The sequence below is a fragment of the Gopherus flavomarginatus genome, chromosome 10 (genome assembly GCF_025201925.1).
Source record: "Gopherus flavomarginatus isolate rGopFla2 chromosome 10, rGopFla2.mat.asm, whole genome shotgun sequence".
NCBI classification, from domain to species: domain Eukaryota; kingdom Metazoa; phylum Chordata; order Testudines; family Testudinidae; genus Gopherus; species Gopherus flavomarginatus.
The window spans coordinates 22,087,130-22,107,997 of NC_066626.1; the positions used below are offsets into that span (position 1 = coordinate 22,087,130).

Sequence of the window (20,868 nt, forward strand, 5' to 3'; positions counted from 1 at the left end):
CCCCAATGCTATAACCCACTCTTTTCAATATCTTCCCTTCATAGAAATTGGGTAACCATTGCATTTACCCTGTGACTGGAGGAGCAAATATTTCAAGACTGCTTCCAAATTCATTTTTCTCTTGCTAGATACCATTTACAAATGCCCATCATTGTGTTTTCTTAATTCACGCTCACCTCACTAATGGCTGCATTGTCCTCCTCGCCCGGACGTACCAGTCGATTTCCAGTTAATCTCATGGATAATCCAAAATCACTAATTACACATGTTCCATCATTCTTCACCAATACATTACGGCTGTTCAAGTCGCGATGGGAAATTGCAGGTTTATAATGGTCTATTGGGAGAGATGGAAATGTTCATTATTACTTGAGTAGCTCTTTTGCTTGGCAAAAGAGGAACCAAATTGTGTTTGCTTGGTTTTTATAGAACTTTTGTTTTTAAGGCCGCTAACAATTTCCCCTGCTTACAGTGACCACTGCAACACGTTCTATTAACTACTGAAACACTGACAGGTGTTCATGATATTTTGCTATTTATGTGCAATGCATTATTATATAATTGTGATACATAGATCTAATAGTCAGTAAGCTTCTTTTGATTCCAAAAGTAGTTCAGCATTTTAGCTGTAGTATATTTAAGCACAGATCTGCTGTCACGGATCTAATGGCCAGTCCAAATGAGGTCACCATATTCATACAGTCCTCATTTAAAAGAAAGCACCAGCAATTCACTATAATTAGCTTGGTGTCTGTGCAGAAACTGGACAGATGGGGGCACTTATATCAGTATACGTCTCACACTTATTCCAATGCTTGAATGCACTACAGTACTATTGAAATGGATCTCAGTTGCCCCACAGGAGAACCTCAGATTCCTCTTAAATTTACTACTCCAGTTGGACAACTGAACACACATGGGTAAGTCCAAACTGCAATTAGACACCCATGGTTGACTTGGGCCATCAGACTTGGACTCGTGGGCCTTGAGCTAAAGGGCTATTTAATTGCAGTGTAGAGGTTTCAGATCATGCTGCAGCCCAAGCTCCGGGACCCTCCCACCTTGCAGGGTTCTAGAGCCTGGGCTCCAGCCAAAGCCTGAACATCTACCTTGCAGTTTAACAGCCCCTTAGCCTTAGGCCCACGAGCTCACGTCAGCTGGCACGGGCCAGCCAGAGGTTTTTAGTTGCAGTATAGATGTTTTTAGCAAATTTTTGTGGATTTCACTATAAATTGTATAATATAGCTGAACAAGTTAATTATACAGAGGCTTAGCAATGCTTTTATCATAAAATATTGTGACTATAATCTTAACAAGAATTCTCAAGTTACTACTGCTAGACAGTGGAAGAGTTTATATCCATTATTTGAATCAAGACTTGTTCACTACAACAGCCAAGACTATAGAGGTGATTTTGTTCTGATCTGATGTTCATAGAACCACAGGAGCTTCTTAAACACTGCGAGCTCCTTGCTGGCTTTTACAAATCAGTCTATTGCTCTCTCTCTATGGTGGTGGACGGCTTACACAATTATAGCTGCTTACGAAGATACCTGGATGTACATTTCAAAATGATTAAATTAAAGTGGTGGCTGCAGTTTCACTAGCATACATGAATACCAAGTATGGTAGCACTAGCCTGGTATTTAAGTAGCTATTTTCCTTTATTTTTCACTGTCTTAGCAAATATCAATCCTTATTTTTATGTAACCTTGCTTTTTTAATCAAACATTCAGCACACTCTCAAGTTCTAGCAGTTACTGGTGAATTGATCTTTCCACAGCTTTTTATCTTTTCCTTTTGTAACAAAAAGGCTAATACCTCACTGCCTGCCAATACTCTGTAATCTTTTACATCACACATCTCAGAATATGTCTGGTATAAAATCACGATACTTTAGCTCCTAAAATGTTAAATGAAGCATGCAAGCACAGAAGAAAAACGCTTATATAAGTATGTTGTCCCATCTAGCGCTGTAATAAACCATTAAAGTATGTAGGTCATGTCATTTATACACCAAAAAGCTATAATCTTTGTCCTGAAATAAAAAATGAAATAGTATGAAAAATAAAACTACAATAAAACAGAAGATTTAAATATTTTCCTTCCATATACATCATACCCACTCTTTTAAACCACATACACTATTTCAGTGACCTATACCTGAACTGCACAATGCATGAGAACACTTCATCCATTTTCTTGCATTTAGATACTGTACGTTAAATTCTTTAGGTCTTTAGTAATTTGTTGCTATGATACAGCAGCATTGTGCAACTCTGCTTCTTGCTTGCCTGTTTATAGGATTCTGTAGCATCTCATTCCACATTTTCATAGAAGTGTCTACAGATCTACATCATGGTCCTGGAGTACTCAGGAGATCAGAATGTACTGCAGGAAGCTCTTTGTAGTCTATTTTGAGTCATCATCTGCTCACATTAATTAATTTCTCAAACCATATATTTTCTCTTCACTACTAAGATTAAAAACAAAACAACCACCTCCTGCCCCCAACTACTACCTGGTACCAGCTCAGTTATTGTGGTGAAAACATGTCCCTTCCTGACCATACCTCCTCGAGGTAACTCTGTGTGAAGGTATGCCAGGCCCCTGGTTACCGAATGTGCCAAACGACAGGAGCTCACCCAGTCGCTGGTGTGAAGACTCAAATACTTGCACAAAGAACCCTAGAGAAAGAATAAAAACAGAGCATTGACATTTTATCATGTTGAATAACCAAGTCAAAATCTTTTCAAGGGCCCACATGACACACAGTACTCCCTAATACCCTGATCCTGAAATTGCTCATCAGACTACCTGCATCCCATCAGTTGCTGGATCAGGGTCCAAGTTTACCTTTATGAGTGTTTGTTGCTGCTATTGGTTTTTTGGTTTAGTCAGAAAATGAAAGTAGATAAACCAAGAGACTGCATTTATTTTTTGCAGCTGTTATAATATTCTGAAATTCCTGATGAATAGTGCCTGAACAAAGGTAACTGAAGAAACTATTATGTTGAGTACAAAGTGGTGGACTTTCAACAATATCAGGATTTTAGTCATAATAAGAGGTTTACTAACTTATCTCCCTGATATTTTCCCAGTCCCAGCAGATTTAGGCTTGGTCTGCACTACCAATTGATGTTAGTATAACTATGTCACTCAAGGTGTGCAAAATCCACCCCCTTGAGCAACACATTCATACCAGCCAAACTTGCAGTGTCGACAGAGCTACATAGCCAGGAGGGCTTGTCCCGTTGACATAGTTACTTGAGAGGTGGAATATAAATGTCGACGTAGACGGCGTCTTCACTAAGTGCTATAAGTGTAGACAAACCCTCAGTCAGTCAGCAAATATTGCAGGGATAGAAACAGGAACATCATGATCCCCTTTCCCACCGAGAGAAGTTAAACAAGGAAATAGAGCTCCTGACAAAGCTGTGGAGGAACAAATCTGAAAGAGAAACTGAATGCTGTCATTTTGGGAATTGAAAAGATTCCAGATAGCTCTTATTTTCAAAAAGTGTCTATAGGAAAAACTCCAGTCTCATCTATCTGGAAGATGCAAGATTCCCAGTAAAATAAGGACTAGATCCTACCAATCTTTACTCCCATAAGCACTCCTTTATGCAAGTAGTTTTACTAACATTACAGTCCATTAAACCTCTCCTCCTCCCAGAGCCCAGCAACAGAGCACTCCCCAGCCCAGATACTCAGACCCTCTGTCCCCTCCCCAAAGTCCAGCCATGAGGTGCTCGCCTAGGCCAGGCACCTGCACCCCCTCCCCACAGATCCCAGCGATAGGGCACACACCCAGGCCAGCCAGCCACATCCACTATCCCCAGACCTCAGCTGTGGGTTACCCCCTATCCCAGACTCTTGCAGGCCCTCCTCTTAGAGCCCAGGGATCCAGAGTGAGAAACTGCCTGATGCTGAGTCCCGGGCTTGTACAGAGTTTCCTGCACACTGCCACCTTCCTTTGGGACATGCTGGGAAATGCAGCTGCCAGGAACTCTCCAGACCCCCGTTCTTCCCAACAGTGTCTTATATTTGCAAGCTAGGGAGCTGGTCTCTGCTGGGTCCAATGTCCCCTAGTGGCAGCCAGCAGCTCTGCAGCCCCAGTTCTGTGGACGTAAAGGAAATTCTGCACAAATTCTGCATTGCACAGTGGTGCAGAACTCCCCCAGGGGTAGTATATGCATTACAATAAAGTGCTTATTTACACGATTGCATACTATGTTTGCCTATAAGACCCGCTTCATTTCATACTCAGGTACATAAATAGCACAATGGCAAAAGCGTATTTTTTCCATTGTCTTCATATCTGAAAATTAGCTGAACCAGTTTTACTTGATCTTTCAAGAACAATTTTTTCTCTCTCCCAGGTTATGACCAAATGTGGAAAATTTCAACTAGAAAATTAAGTTTGGGAAAGTGATCTGTAACAAAAAGGCTACTACTTCACTGCCTGACAATACTCTGTAAACTTTTACATCACACATCTCAGAATATCTCTGATATACAATTACAACACTTTTTTTGCTTGTGTAAATCACTGCACCTGAGGTCTGCATGTGACTGAGCTTTTCCTGTGGGAATTCTTGGTTTGTAGCGGTCTCTCTACTTACATATCCATCTATCACTGCGAGTGCTTTTTCAGAGGCATTTTCAGTTTAAATCGCTGACAACTAAGACATTCTTTATAGCATTCAAGTTTAATCACTGGCACCTAGGGTACTGTCTCCTTTACAAGTTATGCCACATAGTTTGGCTTTTAAAATATTTTATATAGCTTTTATATTATTGTATTCATTTTTAATTCTCACTTAAAGTGCGCGCGCGTGTGTGTGTATATTTTATATATATATATATATATATATATAAGCTTAAAATATCTTGGATGGGCAGCATTTATATATAAGAAATAATTTATTACTATTGATTAAAATAATTACCCTTGGATATTCCATTCCTGTTTGAACACTGATGCTTCCCACCCATTTTCACCCCCAAAGACTCATCCCACAATCCTCATCTTTCTGGATAGTAGAGAATATGGTATTAGTAGCTCGGTTATACAAGGACAAATCTTATTTTTAAAGTTATCTGATAGCCTGAATATATTAACTATTTTATCTATTAAAACCAACAAGAACTAAATAAAAATTAAAGCTTGTGTTTGTTATATATATTTCACATACACTTCAATTATTTTATAATAATTATTTCATCATTAATATATGTAACATTAGTTACTATGTATGCACACTCCCCCAATGATGAAATTCAGCCAGTTCTGGTATGAGGTCAGCAAAATCAACCAGAACAAAGCATGCTACACAACATTTTGGCAAAGGGCATGAAGAAAATTATTCCCATCAGTCTCACTTCCTGCCTATCTTTTTTAAACAAATATACTATGAGGTCTTTAATGTCCACAAGGAGCAACCAGACTCATCCGTAGTTTTAAAAATCTCATGTGAAAGATCACTCTCCACCTCCCACCTCCGTAACACACACACTATAAGTTGCATAGAACTCAATTTATTTGCTGTGGGAGAATTAAGGTGAGGTGATTCAGTATTTCTAGCCTGACCTCAGGCTCCTTTGAAGTACACTGGTCCTTTATGACTTTGTTCTTCTAGCCTCCTAGTTCAACTCCAGCTATTCTCAAATCCTTATGTCATATTCCTATCTCCTCTAACTCAGAGAGTGTAGCAGATGCGATACCTGCTTAGGGCCTCTGTGCCCTCCCCAGCAGTCTCATATCAGTCCTCAGGGGCTTCTAATCCTGTTCCTTGAATAGCTTTCTGCCAGTCTGCTGCTGGTGCAAAGTGGTTCTCAGCCTCTCTGGCAGCAGCCCCCTTCTGCCTGGGCTGCAGTTTCTTATGTCAACTGTTGCTGATCAACCAACTGGCCACACCTGAGGGAGTAGCTACTCACCCCTTAATCCCTTAGGCTGGGTCAACACTATCACTTATTTCAGTGTAACTTACACCGCTCAGGGGTGTGAATAAGACCCCTCCTGAGCAATATAAGTTATACCAACCTAAGCACCAGGGTGGACACTACAACATCCTCTCTACTTTACTATTCTTAGGTATAAACCAATTTATTTTCTGTGAAGTACTTACATTGGGATAATATTCCATCACCAACAAATATTCCATACGTCCATCTGCAGTGAATCGCTCATCGCCCACAATGAAGCGGGCAATATTGTCATGGTCCATCAGTGGGACTCTATAAATGTTCCTCTCGTTGATAAAGTTCTGGCGGTTAGCAAAGGAAAATACTTTTACAGCCACTGGATGCTCATCTAGGGAACCTTTATACACAGCTCCATATCGCCCCCGGCCAATCAGCTGTAAAAAAGTTAAAAGTAGTCATTACATGGATTAAAATAGTAATGATCAAGAGAGATTTTCACGCTGCAAAGTAGAATGAATATGTATAGTTATGGGCCACGTTTTAAAATTTCACTATCATATACTCCACATGTATTACCAAATAGAGTGTCAGCATTCAAGAAATACATTCTCATAAAATTGAGGTTCAGATCTGCATGAAATAAATGCATACACATGCTAAAATTTGATAATGGCATAGCACTATACTTCCACAAGGAATTACCCATAATGTACAGGCAAAGAAATATACATGTGAGCACAAATTTTTGGAATACAAACCTCTAGCTCTAGTTTAAAAAGTTTGTTTTTAAAACAGTTACTGTCCCATGAGAGAAAGAGCAGGGTTCCAAGTAAACTATGACGTTTTGAACACTGTATTGAATATGGTTCTCAGAGAAGACAGATCCTACAGCTGCATTTCTGTGACCCTAAAAGTGTCTCAAACCAAGAAAGCAAGGGACTCTCTGGTATCAAGCACTGAGTTTCAGCTGGCTTGACCAGCCCAGTACCCCAACTCACTGTTGTCATAATCTGTATCTAAAAGGTGTCATGTAAGGTATCGGAAGTGAACAGGTGACACACTGGTGATTAATATCATTGTGAAATGTACACATTAACGTTATATATAAAATTACACATGGTCTGTAAACCAGCCATGTAGGTAAAACAGATTTTTTTCTAGCCAAAGGAATGTGGGTCTGCCTGCTTGAGTGTGTCTTCCATTATATTCAAGCCAGGTAAAAGACCATGGGTATCGGAGACTGCAGGAAGATCGTTTGCATTGTAAAAAAAATCATAAACGGGGAAGAAGCCAGCATAGCCTCTACACCAGACAGTGTGACATTTACATTCAGCAGGGGAAAGGAACTTTATTAGGGGATACTCTTCAGAAAAAATGCATTTCAAAGGTTGACTGGACTATAAAGAGGGGGAAGCGAACCTCTAAATCATTCTTCACCTGAGGAGTCAAAGAAACTAAGTGCTTTGAGCTCTGGTTAATGAACGGGTTTGCCGTGCTGGAAGATGACTGTGGTGAGAAAAACTTTGAACAAAAGACTAGTTTGAAGTTGAGTTTTAGTCTTATAAACATCTTTTTACTTTTGTTTGTAACAATTCTTATCCTTATTCCTTATACTTGGTATCACTTAAACATATGTCCTTTTGTTAATAAACTGGTTTTACTTTTACCATAAACCAACTCAGTGGTTTGATGGAAGAGTAGGGTGTGCTAACCCTCTAATCAAGTTAATAAGATGCTGTGTTCTGTGTCTTTAAAGGGGCAGTGAACGTAAGATTTTATAGGTCCTACAGTCAGAGGGGCTGTGCACTGGAGAAAAGATGTCTCTGTGACCTCAGGAACTAGAGTTCACTGATTATAACCTGCTAAGCAAGGTTTGGATTGGCAAAGTCCTGAAAAGAGTTTGCTGGCACGGAAGACAAGCTGGTGTGTCAGGGAGCTAACACATCTCTTAGCGGCAGCAAAGCTCTCACTTGCTGAGGCTGAGGGGTAACATGGCAGCTCATGGTTCCAAGAACCCTAGCACAGTGTCACAATTTACAACTGTGGTTCTACTTTGAGTAGTTATATTGTAATATGGCATTGCAGAATTTCATGTTTATTGTGTCTCACTTATTTCCACAGACAGCTTGCTGAAAGTTCGGAAATTAAAAATAAAACAATCCTTTTCCAAATGCCAGCTGCAAAGTCAGCCTGAGTCTAGCCGGGTTCCTTCCTTTTCCCACAGTTACATCTGTCCGTTACAGCTATTCCCCTATTCCATTTTGTTTCCCCAGACTCCATTTTGTTTTCTGTTCTCCTGTGGCCGCCCTTCCCTGGCTGTTAAGTTGTTTACCAGGGCCACTGCCCTTCTCAAAGGGAGGGCCCCTTAAGTTGTTTAACAAGAGCCATTGCCCTTCTCAAAGGGATGGCCACTTGTGCTGCATGCTAAGTGGGACCACTGCCCTTTTCAAAGGGTTAGTCCTGTTATCACCTCGTTGAACCTGGGCTTGGTGTAGGGTAGGCAATGTCCAGAGCTGCAAGGCCTATTGTGGTTTTAAGATCCTGGGCAAGAGTCATAGTCTCATGTGCTCTTGAGTCACCTATTGCACAGGACTATGTCCAGGCATGTCTCTGGGCTTACCTTCAGTTTTTCCCCTGTGCCCCCTCCCCTGTGACAGAGGGAGCCTATCAGGATTACTGGTGGGAAACTGCCCAAGTTTGCCTTTAAAACCAGACATTTTTGAAACACACCTCAGAAAGGTTCCTGCATTGCTGCCTGGTCTGATCAGCCAGGGGTTCTGGGGGGTCCTTTCTCCGCTCTCATTTTATTTTTGAGCGTACCCCCGTTTTTGAAACCCCCCCCACGAAGAACAAATTGCTACCTGAGAGATCTCCTGATTATTGAGACTGTACCGAACCCTCCTTGCCTCTTCTGATGTTGCTGCTGCTTCTGCCTTTGCTGCTGCCTTGGGGACTGGTAAGAATCCCTCTGTAAAACTTTCTATACTTTTATTTTATTATTTTAGCTGCTGGCTCTGTTTCCCCAGCACACAGACTCAAGCTAAACCTTGGTCTGTGTCTTAAAACCTCTCTTAAACTACAGGGCTCTTTGCCACTGCTAAGCTCTGCTCCTGTGGGCTTTGCCTTGGGGCTCTCTGCTTTCAGCTGTATCCACCGCTGTAGCCACCATCCCTTGGCTTCCTTGGGAGCTGGGTCCTGGATACATACCACTCTGCCCTCTGTAACCTCCCCATAGCATAAGGTGCACCATAGGTCTTGTTTTTTTTAATTTAATAAGTCATAGTTTGTTAAGATTGTAGAGCTTGTAAGTTTCTGTGATATTTGTTGTGTTGCCTAATTGTTGGTTAAGATAAGTTTAGAAAATCATTGCCTGGTTGTATTCTGTAGCTGCTTGTCATTTTATATAAGTTTGATTAAGTTAGGGGATAGATAAGGTTTTTACTATTTGAATTTGTCTTCCCACTGCCCCAATCTCCCCCCCCCCCAGCTCCCCAGTCACTCATTGCAGTCTCTCTTCTGTTTATACTTGCAGCCTGTCTGCTCTGTGTCTCCCTGAGTTTAAATCTCCCTCTGTAGCGCCTCTATCTTTGGTTTCTGCTCCACCACGTGCTCCTCTTCCCCCATCCCCTAACCTCATTCCTCTACCACTGCCTTTCTCTCTCTCTCTCTCTCTCTTTTAATCCCTTCCCCCACGTGTTCACCCCGCTCCTACTGCTGCCAAACCTCAATTGTATTACTGAAGTCTAGCATAAAACCCCATTGGTTACCCTTTTTCTCTCTCACACACCTCACATTTTATATTTACACCACTGTGACACATTTTTACCTAGAGTTGTTGGTTATTTAACACATTTTACCCATAACTGTTAGTTGGTTATATGCTGCTGTGACACACCCTTTACCTAGAAATTGTTAGCTACCTGTTACATTTATACTTCAGTGTTAGTTGGTTACCAACTGTATTGTACCCCACTGTATTGTACCCCACTATTGAAACCCCCTATACTATACTAAAAGAACTCCCTCCCCAATTGCCTACCTTAACAAACCCCATACCCCTCACTATTAAATTTTCCCTGTTTTTGCATTTTCTTAATAAAGTTTATTTTGCACCCCACCTGTGTGGTAATTGCTCCCCAAGATCCCATATACCTGCAGGCAGGGACAACATCCAGATATCCCATTATCTTCAAATGATGCTATCAGTTACATTTGTGCAGTCCCCTAAGCCTTCAGCCAGAGTTGCACAGGTGTAACTGAGGGCATAAGTAGAATTGCAATATATTTATTAAGATGCATGAGAAGAAAAGAAGCAAGTCTGGCTCTCAGAGCCCAAGAGGAGTTTGCATCTAGCAGTTAAAAAAGACCCTATCTTTTTATTTCTAAATGGAACAATCTTGGTATAAAATTAGCGAGACACAATAATTAGAGGGTTCTACTAAAAATAAATATTCACCTTTTAGGGTAGAATACTTTTAAAATGTTATTTAAAATTTTGTTTTAAAACCAAGCAATTTAAAACATTTCTCTGTTTGAAATTGTTTTTTAAATCCCAAATAGAGTTTTTAAAGTAGCCACTGGGACACAGACCTTCAAAAGGAACAAATAAAAAATGGTGGCTGCAAGACAATCTGCTGGCATTTCATAGGTTTTGTATAGACGGTCCTGAAGGAGCTACAGATCCTACACTGCAATGCATCATGAAAATGTCACTACTGCACAACCACATAGACACACTGTAGTGAATATATTGTACTGTATAACAATAACGCAGTGTTGCCCAAAAGTCTATATAACGTTCCAGTGCAACCATAGGCAAAACTAGACTTTACTCCATTTCTCTCTGCTCCAAATGTATAAATTAACTCATTTATTCAGCATATTTTTTAAAAAACGCACCACAGATAAAACCCATATTTTTTCTGTAGTGCTAATTTTCTTACCATCTAATATTTTGCAAAGTAAATGTTTTTTATCTCATGCATGACCAATCAATCTCATTGTTCACAGTTAACTGTACTATGGAACCTCTTTTAGGGAGTTTATGAGCACTAAGTAATCTTACTTGTTGTATGTGTTCAAAACCCAAAGAACAAAAGCAATGAGTTAAGGATGCTGCGTCAACCTCTCCTTGCTTTTAGTGGTTTGCATATCACCCTTAAAGACATACATACTTTCAGCTTGTTTAGGTTCTATATTTGCCCTGATTTAAAACGGTTATAATCTATTGCAGAAAGTCAAGAAAATCTAACTTCCATCTTTGCAATCTCCACTTTTCCATAACTCCCTCCCAGTTCTGATCCAAAATATAATCCGGTTCCAGCATAATTCCCAGTGCCTTAAACCAGTTCGGCTCCACAACAGTCCCCTAGCAAAGTTGGGGGACAAGAGATCACCCAAGCCCCAGCAGGATTGCGTCACTCTTCTCTCAATTTATGAGAGCTGATGAAGCCTGATCAACTGATCAACTGATATTCAGTCAAAACCAGATCATAATCATGAGTAATAAACAGAGTCACATCATCAGTTTATGTGGAGACTCACTGGGGTACAAGCTCAAACAGGGAGAGAAAGGATTTGCAATACGCAGAACAGAGGCTTGATAGAGCATACAATATCCCAGACAGGGAACAACCCTGTTTGATTCCCCTACAGCAGTGGTGGGCAACCTGCAGCCAGCACATGGGCCGTCAGGTTAATCCGCTGGTGGGCTGCGAGACAGTGTTTACATTGACCGTCTGCAGGCACAGCCTCCTGCAGCTCCCTGTGGCAGCGATTTGCTGTTCTCAGCCAATGGGAGTCGTGGGAAGTGGTGGCCAGCGCGTCCCTGTGGCCTATGCTGCTTCCCATAGCTCCAAATGGCCAGAATCGGCCAACCGTGGTCACTGGGAGCTGCAGGCGCCCATGCCTGGGGACGGTCAATATAAACAAACTGTCTTGCAGCCCGTCAGCGGATTACCCTGACAGGCTGCGTGCGAGCTGTGGGGTGCGGGTTCCCCATCACTGCCCTATAGACTGGAAAGCGGGCATTCAAAATACCATTCATCTTAAGAAGAAGACTATATCATTACACACTACAGCAACTGAACGCAGAGGACAAACCTGGGCTCAAAACCAAAAGCACAAAGGATGCAAAAAACAAATATCTATGATCTACACGATCAAAAGCCTTTTCTTGGTCAAGGAAAATCAACCCAATATGCAAATCAAAATTTCTGAGGCTGAAATTACCTCCTGCATTAGGAAAAGGTTATCAAAAATGGACCTGTAGGAACGCAATAGGTCTGATCAGGGTGCATGACTGAACCAGTCAATGTTCAGTCTATTTGCCAAGGCATTTGAAAAAAGGTTATATTCAGGGCAAAGTGGGGACACAGGTCTCCAATTCTTCACCTCCCCAAGGTCTCTATTCGTAGGCAACAGGAAGAACCACTTGATGACAACTGAGTGGCTGTTTTCTCTGATACCCCCTGAAAAACTTGAAGCAAATCAGGCCCAAGAAGGGTCCGAAAGGCCTTATAAAACTCAATAGGCAAACCATCAATACCTTGTGCCTGTCTTAGAGCAAAGTCATTTAGTGCAGAAGTCAATTCTGCGAGTGCCAGATCCTGTTCAAGTCCGTCCACATTCAATGCTGAGATCTTAAGAAGATCCTCAAGGAGCCACCAAGTCTCAGATGGACACACAGGCTCTGTGGCATACAGGTCTGAGAAAAAACTCACAGCAAAGTTCCTAATCCCATCCTTCATCTGCTGATGCTATGAAGTGTCTTGTTGATAGTGTTGGTTTATTATTTTGGGGGGAAAGGAGAAACTTCTCCCTGGGACAATGAGTGAGTTGTATCGAATATCCTTCCCTTATTATCTCAAGCACTCATTTTCTGAGATGGTTCATTCCCAGAGGAAGGCACTTTTCATGACGTCTGAAGCCTTGCAGGAAAAACAACTTGTGGGTGGGGGGGATGCTTTGCAGCCTTCTCAACCACCTCAGCACGGACATTACCTCCATGGTGGCTTGGAGCAGAAATTTCTTCCCTCCTGGTTCCCACCAACCTTGCCTTCCCAGGAGATTCAAGAGGCTACAGTGAAACCTTCCTGTTTGCTCTGCAAACTGTACGAACAGGAGCACCATGACCAAGGGAGAAGCCATGGGGACTTGAAAACATGTCACTGACTGTGGCCTGGTCTTAGTGAAGGAAGCTTCCATAAAGACAGCTGAAGTCTTTTGGCACAGACCTTGCCCAAACTCCAACTTGGAGCTAGTTTCACTGTGGCCTGCTCAGCTGTCTTAGAGATTACCTTGCCTACATGCCATCAGAAGCCAGACTTCCCTGCAGTGTCTCAGCAGGGACATGGAAGCTGAGTTCCTGTGGCCTGTTGTCATTCTCTGCCATTTCTGAGACATGGGGAAGAGGAGCAGCAATGCTGTCCTTCCAAAAAAAATTGGCACTGAGGAGGGTTTAAGTTTAACAGTTTTGAGATGGAAAAACCTTTAAGTCAATGAAGAAACAGACACTCTGTTAATCTTTTATACATCCTCTGAAAGTTCTGATACAAAGAGAGACCTGGAGCCAGCTGTTTGTGCCACCCAGAGGCAGAGAATTCTGGAGAGTTATTCCTGATTCCTAAGCTCAGGCCCAGAGAAAAGATCTGGACTGCCTTCAGTTGCCATAGACATGGGAAACACCTTACTGTGAAGACTATTTGACATGAAGGAGATTGAGAAAACATGCAGCACCCCACTATTATTGAAATATACTACTGCAATCCACAGTAAATTTCTATACTTACAGTAATGTGACGACAATGTTTCAGACTATTACTGTAAGATATTGTACCTCTAAAATATTTTTGAACATGGTTATCAATGTCAAATAGAAAAAGCATTTTTGATGTGACACTGAAATACAATACGTGCAAGTACTCCTTACTGCTCTTCAGTAGTTAATGCTCTTCTAAAAGAAGAGCACGTTCTGACTAATATCAATGATACTGCTGAGTAAAGCGAGAAGGTAAAATAATGTCTTTGGCTTCTGGTATTTCTGAGGTAACCTCTATTTGTTTAGTGATTTTGTTTATGGTTTTTACCGCAGTTCACAACAGATACAACCAGGACAATACAAATGTGGGAAAACATAGCACATTTATTACATATATCTTTTCTTAAATATTACAACAATATCTGGCAGGTAATTTGATCACAGGTGGAGCAAACAATGAAGAGTAAATAAAGAGGCAGAAATTCTGAGTGGCATACTTACTTCTAGCAATTTTAGATTATCCAGGTCTAGTGAAGGCTCTGATGCTGCTGCCTCCATCATGTTCATACTGTGTAGACCTTGCTTACGGTCCCCTGCAGATACAGGAACCAAAAGTTCTGATAGTTAAGATTTTATGCAAAAATACATATGAGAATGGTTACAGAACTATTCTAGGACTTGACAGCACCAGTGGCTGTTACAGTGAAGGACATGCCAAGCCAGGAGTAACACTGCAAACCCTTCTCCCCCGAGCTAGTAAAACTTAAGATGGGAAGAGTAAGTGGTTGGGAAGGTGCTGGCTACTTGCTACACAACTATTCTTTCATGCACAACATGGAATCCCACTGGTCTTGGCCTTAGAGAAGACTGATGGCTCTACTCCAGCTATTTGTTAAGCAGAGGATTCATGGAAGAAAAATGGAAGCCAGATTGAAAACATGTGGGAGTCCTTATACATTTCTATGGGCCATTAAGAAATGTACATCTCTACTCTGATATAACGCTGTCCTCGGGAGCATAAAAATCTTACCGCGTTATAGGTGAAACCGCGTTATATGGAACTTGGTTTGATCCACTGGAGTGCACAGCCCCGCCCCCTCCGGAGCACTGCTTTACTGTGTTATATCAGAATTCATGTTATATCGGGTAGCGTTATATTGGGGTAGAGGTGTATTTAAAGGGGTTGGAATAGAGGGAGGTAAAGGAATTATAATTGTGAAGAACAGTCAAAAGAATAATATGAAAAAAGAAAAGCTCATCAAATTCTACCTGCAAGCATCCTATATCCAAAGAATATAGCAGCAATCAAAACAGCTAACACAGAGACTGAAGCCAAGGCAATAACAATAGTCTCATCTCGGTGAAAAGAATTAGATGAATCTGAAAGAAAGGAGAAAGAGTACATGTCATTTTTTTAAATGTACATTAGAAAGATTCAGGACCGTACAACAGACAAAGTAACAGAAATGAGAAACAAATCATGCTGTATGGATTATACTATATGTCCCTAATTTATTTTTACCATTAAAATTTGAGGAAAGAACAGGTGGCTAGCTAAACATGGCTGAGAACATTACTTCTGCAGCATCACCAGGGCCTTCCTTGCCTGTATGGAGAATGAGACTGAATCACTGTCTTCCATATGGCAACGTACAGAACAACCACACAAGGCTGATTGTTAAAAATACAAATTGAAGGGGTGGGCCAATGTTATGAACAACAAAAGCTGTAGCAAGCCCATTATATTACTAGAAAATGCTATAGTAGTACAATGTTCAGGACTTCTTCTAAAAGGGTCATTCAGTTATGTTGATTTCACCAGAAAGCTCCTCTATTCTCCTATGATTTCTACTTCTAACTCACTTGTTTTCCTCTCATCCCTCATTTCTCTAGGTTTTGAAACCCATAAACTGTACAAGGACGATATCTGAAATCAAGACATCTTAATATAATTAAAATCCTTAGTTTTCTTTAATGAATAATAATCCTTCAGAAATACATTGCAGCATGAAATCTAGGAAACCAATCAGTAGCTGAAATTACAAGAAGTTAGATTCAAAGGTTGATGGTATCTCCCAAAGCCCTGAATTGATTTCTGGTCTCTCTAAATGCACCCACTCAGGTGTCATACCTCAGGATTTTATCTATCCGAGGTGGAATTTCGCTATTCTCCCACTCGTAGACCAGGCCTTGGGCTACCATACCCCATGTATCAACAGTGCTGCTGGGTCAGACTTGAGTCAGTGGCTTTGTAATCCAGCACGTGGGGTTACAGTGCTACTCACATTTGGCCTGCCACTCACTAAAACCTGGCCCAGCTGACCCTCTGTGTTGCTGTGACCTTGCACATGAGATCACAACACTCAGACCCAGGGCCATCCCCCTATGGAAACGGAGCCACCAGTGTTGGGTGTGAGGAGGGCTCACTCTCCTACCACCTCACTCCCAGGGACTCCCTTCCACACCAGGCCCATGACCCAGCTAGGATCTTCACTGGCACAAAGAAAGGAAATAATGGAAGTTTATGATACTCTGAATGGGGCAGCCCTAGGCACTGGAAAATCCAGCAAACAAGATGTCACAGGGACCTTAATGGCTGTTGGCCTTGGAAATGATATTTAGAGTGTGTATACATCACTGTTTGCAAGGCCCTATAAAACCTTCAGTCAGGGCCGTTTTTAGGAATACACAGCATACGTGGCTGTGTAGGGCACCCGAAAATTTGGGGCACCATTCCCTCAAACTGGCTGCGGCTGAAATCCTCTTTTCTCCGGCCCCTCTCATGCACTGGGCCAGTGGGCTTCTCCCTGACCTCAATCCCACCCCCTCACTCACTCCCTCCTCAGCTGGCCAGCTGAGGGCCCCAGCCCCGGGGAGCCCAGAGCGGCCCGGCCCACTGACACCCAGAGCAGAGTCCCTCCCTGGACCCTGACTGCCTGTGCCGCTAGGTCTCCAGTGGGGGCCAGGCCAGGGCAAGGACAAGAGGAGTGAAACTTCCACATGAGTTGGCAGTCGGGAGGGAGGACAGGGAAGAGTCAGGCAGAGCGAAGGAGGGAGGAAGAGGAGGGCTTAAAGTACACTTCCCTAACTAAATCTACCTAACACACACACACACACACACACACACACAGTTTCTCTCTCACACAGACCAGTTCTCACACCCACATACATTCTGCCTCTCACAAGTCACAGTCCCCCAACACAGTCACAAACTCTCACACACACGCACACGCACGCACACACACACAAGAGAAACATTACAAAAAAAACCCTATGAGGAAGTGAATAATTCTGCATTTAGAGCAGGATGTGAATAATATGCAGTAAATAAGGGCAGGGGTAGCACGCTGAAAGACGAGGATAAAATGGAACACTAAATAGCTGTTCATTTAGTGAGCACCATCCATGCTGTACACTGAATGAGGCAAGGGTCCTATAGAAAAAATAGTATGTGATTACACATTGATAGTCTTTAATTACATGCACAGAAGGGGCCCAATTAAGGGTAAATAGGCAACCTTAAAAGTGGGGTTTCCTTATTTTTGAATGCTTGACTTTGCAATCATAACATTTGTTTGATGTAGCTCTTTGCATGTAATGTATATAAACAAGCAGACAATGTAGAATAGTTGTGCAAATTTGTGTATATTATATATATCATATCATTCCATTTCAGAAGTAATATGTGATCAAATAATTGAAGACTGTACTGCAATGCATATTTTTATACACATTAAACAACTTCCCACTAGTCCTCTATGTTGCCCATTGAAGCTCAAGTGCTCTTGTGCATGTACGGTCTGCTTTGCACTCCATACAGTAAATGGTTAACTGATTAAGTTTTTCTGGCATACACAGAACATGAGACAGTGCCAGAAGATACTACATATATGTATGTATGTTGTAGGTAAACACTTTATGATAACGCATTACTTGAGAAATAGTTTGTGATTATTTAAATAAAGACTGTATTGTAATGAATAAACACAAGGGGGCAGGAGTTCACAAAAGGTCGTATGCGCAACCTTAACCAGGGACCTCTGTAGTCCATGATCTTTTGTCTGTAATATTTAGTGACATTAACTCTTGCCATATAATTGTACTCCAAATGTAAGCTCTCATTTAAAACACTAATGAAGTTTCCAACCTTTAAATATGCAAGGAAAACAGTAAAATGTGAACTAATACAAAAATAAATAATAAGAAGAAATGTACAAACAGGACAATGTTGTCTTCCTAATTCTTCAGACAATCTAACAATTGTTCAAGAATAGGTGTTCTGCTCAATGAGTTGCTAACACTAAACATGAAACACTAAATTTACTATGGCCATGATCCTATACAGCAGAGGTCGGCAACCATTGGCACACGGCCCATCAGGGTAATCCGCTGACGGGCCACGAGACATTTTGTTTACGTTGACTGTCCAGAGACACAGCCCCCCCCGCAGCGTCCAGCAGCCATGGTTCACCCCATTCCCGGAGAATGGGAGCTGCAGGAAGCAGTGGCTAGCACTGCAGCCCACTGCTTCCCACATCTCCCACTGGCTAGGAACGGCGAACCGTGGCCACTGGGAGCTGAGGTGGGGGCGTGCCTCCAGATGGTCAACGTAAACAAAACGTCTCGCAGCCTGTCAGTGGATTATCTTAACTCTGTGCACTGAGTAACCCCACTGATTTAACCAGGATTACTCAAAACATATAAAGTTAAACATACATGTAAGTTTTTCATAATCAAGACATAGTAAGTAACACAAAGGATACAGTAGTGATAACATTCATTTTAACATTTAAATAAACAAAAAATTCTATCTTAAAAATTGCACAAAGCTTCCACAGAATTTCTAGTCTCATGTACCAGAGTGTTGCAGAAACGAAAGCGGCTTTGCTGCAGAATACAGTTCCACCTTGCATCAGAGTACATGAGGCCTTGTTATTATTTCTATTACTATAGCATCAAGGAGCCCCAGTCATGGACCAGGACTTCACTGTGCTAGCCACAGAACAAAATGACAGTCTTGGACCTTAACTTTGTTGTATTCACTTCTAAATTCTTAACAGTGCAGCCTGAGGCCTGATTCTTCAAAATATTGTGTGTAGGCAGACCTTTACAACCTATGTGGACTCCTATCAAAGAACACGGGACTTCACGTGGTCCTAAGGTACTGCCCAGGCAGATTGCTTTGAAGGATCAGGGTCTTAAAACTCTCAATATAAGTTTCTCTGTTGTGACAGGTTTAAAATATTCATTTTGAAATTGTTATTGCAGGGTTTTTTGTTTTGGTGATTTTAAGTAAGGAATCTGAATGACACTGGAGATGAGATCACACATAGAGAACATAGAGAAGATCCTGAAGTTCAAAGCATGAACTTAATACAAAACAGAACTACAGAATATGTGCGCAATGTGGCCTTCAGCTGCGGAGAACTGTACACAATGCTGCTTTTCCAAGTAGGCAAAAAGGACCTTGCAAGTATAATTAATTCTAGCTGCTTCTAAAATTATTTCCTTTCACAGTGGCCCTAAAGGGCTTTTATGACAGTGCTTGGCTTCCAGCTCTCTGAACAGATACATAATATTATCAACTGTTTCCAAGAGCTCAAGTATTTCAGCTGTCATTCTAAATTTTAATCTCACGCTGATTGGTCTATCACATAATGGTCTGTATGATCTAATTTCCAGTATCAGTCTCCTCACTAAATATGGCAGTTAAAACATTTATTATTTATACTCTAAAATATTTGAAACTATTTTGATCCACTTGACTCCTCAGGAAACCACACTAAAATATAAACAGAAAAAAAGAATAAATTCAGCAAACACAGAATCATAGAAATGTAGGGCTTGAAGAGACCTCAAGAGATCAACTAGTCTATTCCCCTGTACCAAGGCAGGACCAAGTATAACTAGACCATTCTGGACTGGTGTGTGTCTAACCTGTTCTTAAAATCCTCTAATGATGGGGATTCCACAGTCTTCCATGGTAACCTATTACAGTGCTTAACTACCCTTACAGTCAGAAAGTTTTTTCCCCCCTAATATTTAACCTAAATCTTCCCTGCTACAAATTAAGCCCATTACTTCTAATTCTGTCTCCAGTGGACATGGAGATCAATTGATCACTGTCCTCTTTATAAACTGCCCTTAACTAACAGAAGACTTATCAGCTGCCACTCCCAGTCAAGACTAAACTTGTCCGTTTTTTTTTAACCTCACCTAACAGGTCATGTTTTCTAAACCTTTGATCATTTTTGTCGCTCTCCTCTGGACTCTCCTCAATTTGCCCACATCTTAAAGTGTGGAGCCCAAACTGGATACAGTACTCCAGCTGAGTCCTCACCACTGCTGAGTAGAGTGGAACAATTACCTCCTGTGTCTTCTATATCACACTCCTGTTAATGAACCCCAGAATAATATTAGCCTTTTGTGTAGCATATAAATGATGAGTAAGGCTAAGATTTTTGTCAGATATTTTTAGGAAAAGTCAGGGACAGGTCACGGACAAAGAAAAATTCATGGAAGCTTGTAACTTGTTCCTGACGTTTACTAAAAATATCCCTAACGAAATGGGGAGCCCAACTGTAGGGTCCCACACTGCCTGCAGAGGTTGGGCAGCTGCAGGGGCTGCTCCAAGCTCTGGGTGCCCCACCACCTGTGGGGGCCTGGAGCTCCGCGGCTGCCAAGAGCTGCAGGGGGCCCCACTGCGGCCAGGAGCTGTGGCCGGGAGCTGCAGGGAGCCCCACCGCCTGTGGCGGCCGGGAGCTGCGTGGGAGGGGCAGCTCTGAGCTCCAGCTGCAGGGGGCCCTTGCCGTCTGCAGAGGCCAGGAGCTGCGGCCCCGCTGCCCGTGGCAGCTGGGAACTCTGCAGGGCCCCCAGCATCCATAGCCAGGGTTCCTGTGGCTCCTGGGGAGAGGGTCTCCATGCGCTGCCCCCCGTCCTTAGCATTGACTCCGCAGCTCCCATTGGCAGAAAAAACACCACAGTGGACCAATATGTAGCATTTAATTTCAGAAAGGGGAGCTATACAAAAATGAGGAAGTTGGTTAAACAGAAATTAAAGGGTACAGTGCCAAAAGTGAAATCTCTGCAAGCTGCGTGGAAACTTTTTAAAGATACCATAATAGAGGCTTAACTTAAATGTATACCTCAAATTAAAAAACATAGTAAGAGAACCAAAAAGA

General features: G+C 41.9%; 1 protein-coding gene across 3 annotated transcripts in view; it reads right to left on the reverse strand.

Annotated features, from left to right (window-relative positions):
* BMPR2 (bone morphogenetic protein receptor type 2) overlaps positions 1-20,868 on the reverse strand; it is a 188,987-nt gene that overhangs the window by 17,526 nt on the left and 150,593 nt on the right. For all 3 annotated transcript variants that reach the window (XM_050969572.1, XM_050969570.1, XM_050969569.1), the window contains 5 exons: positions 14,957-15,067; positions 14,189-14,280; positions 6,132-6,362; positions 2,573-2,687; positions 177-337 (listed from right to left, as the gene is read on the reverse strand). In XM_050969572.1, the coding sequence (XP_050825529.1) occupies positions 177-337; positions 2,573-2,687; positions 6,132-6,362; positions 14,189-14,280; positions 14,957-15,067 (710 nt within the window). The remainder of the gene's footprint in view (positions 1-176; positions 338-2,572; positions 2,688-6,131; positions 6,363-14,188; positions 14,281-14,956; positions 15,068-20,868) is intronic.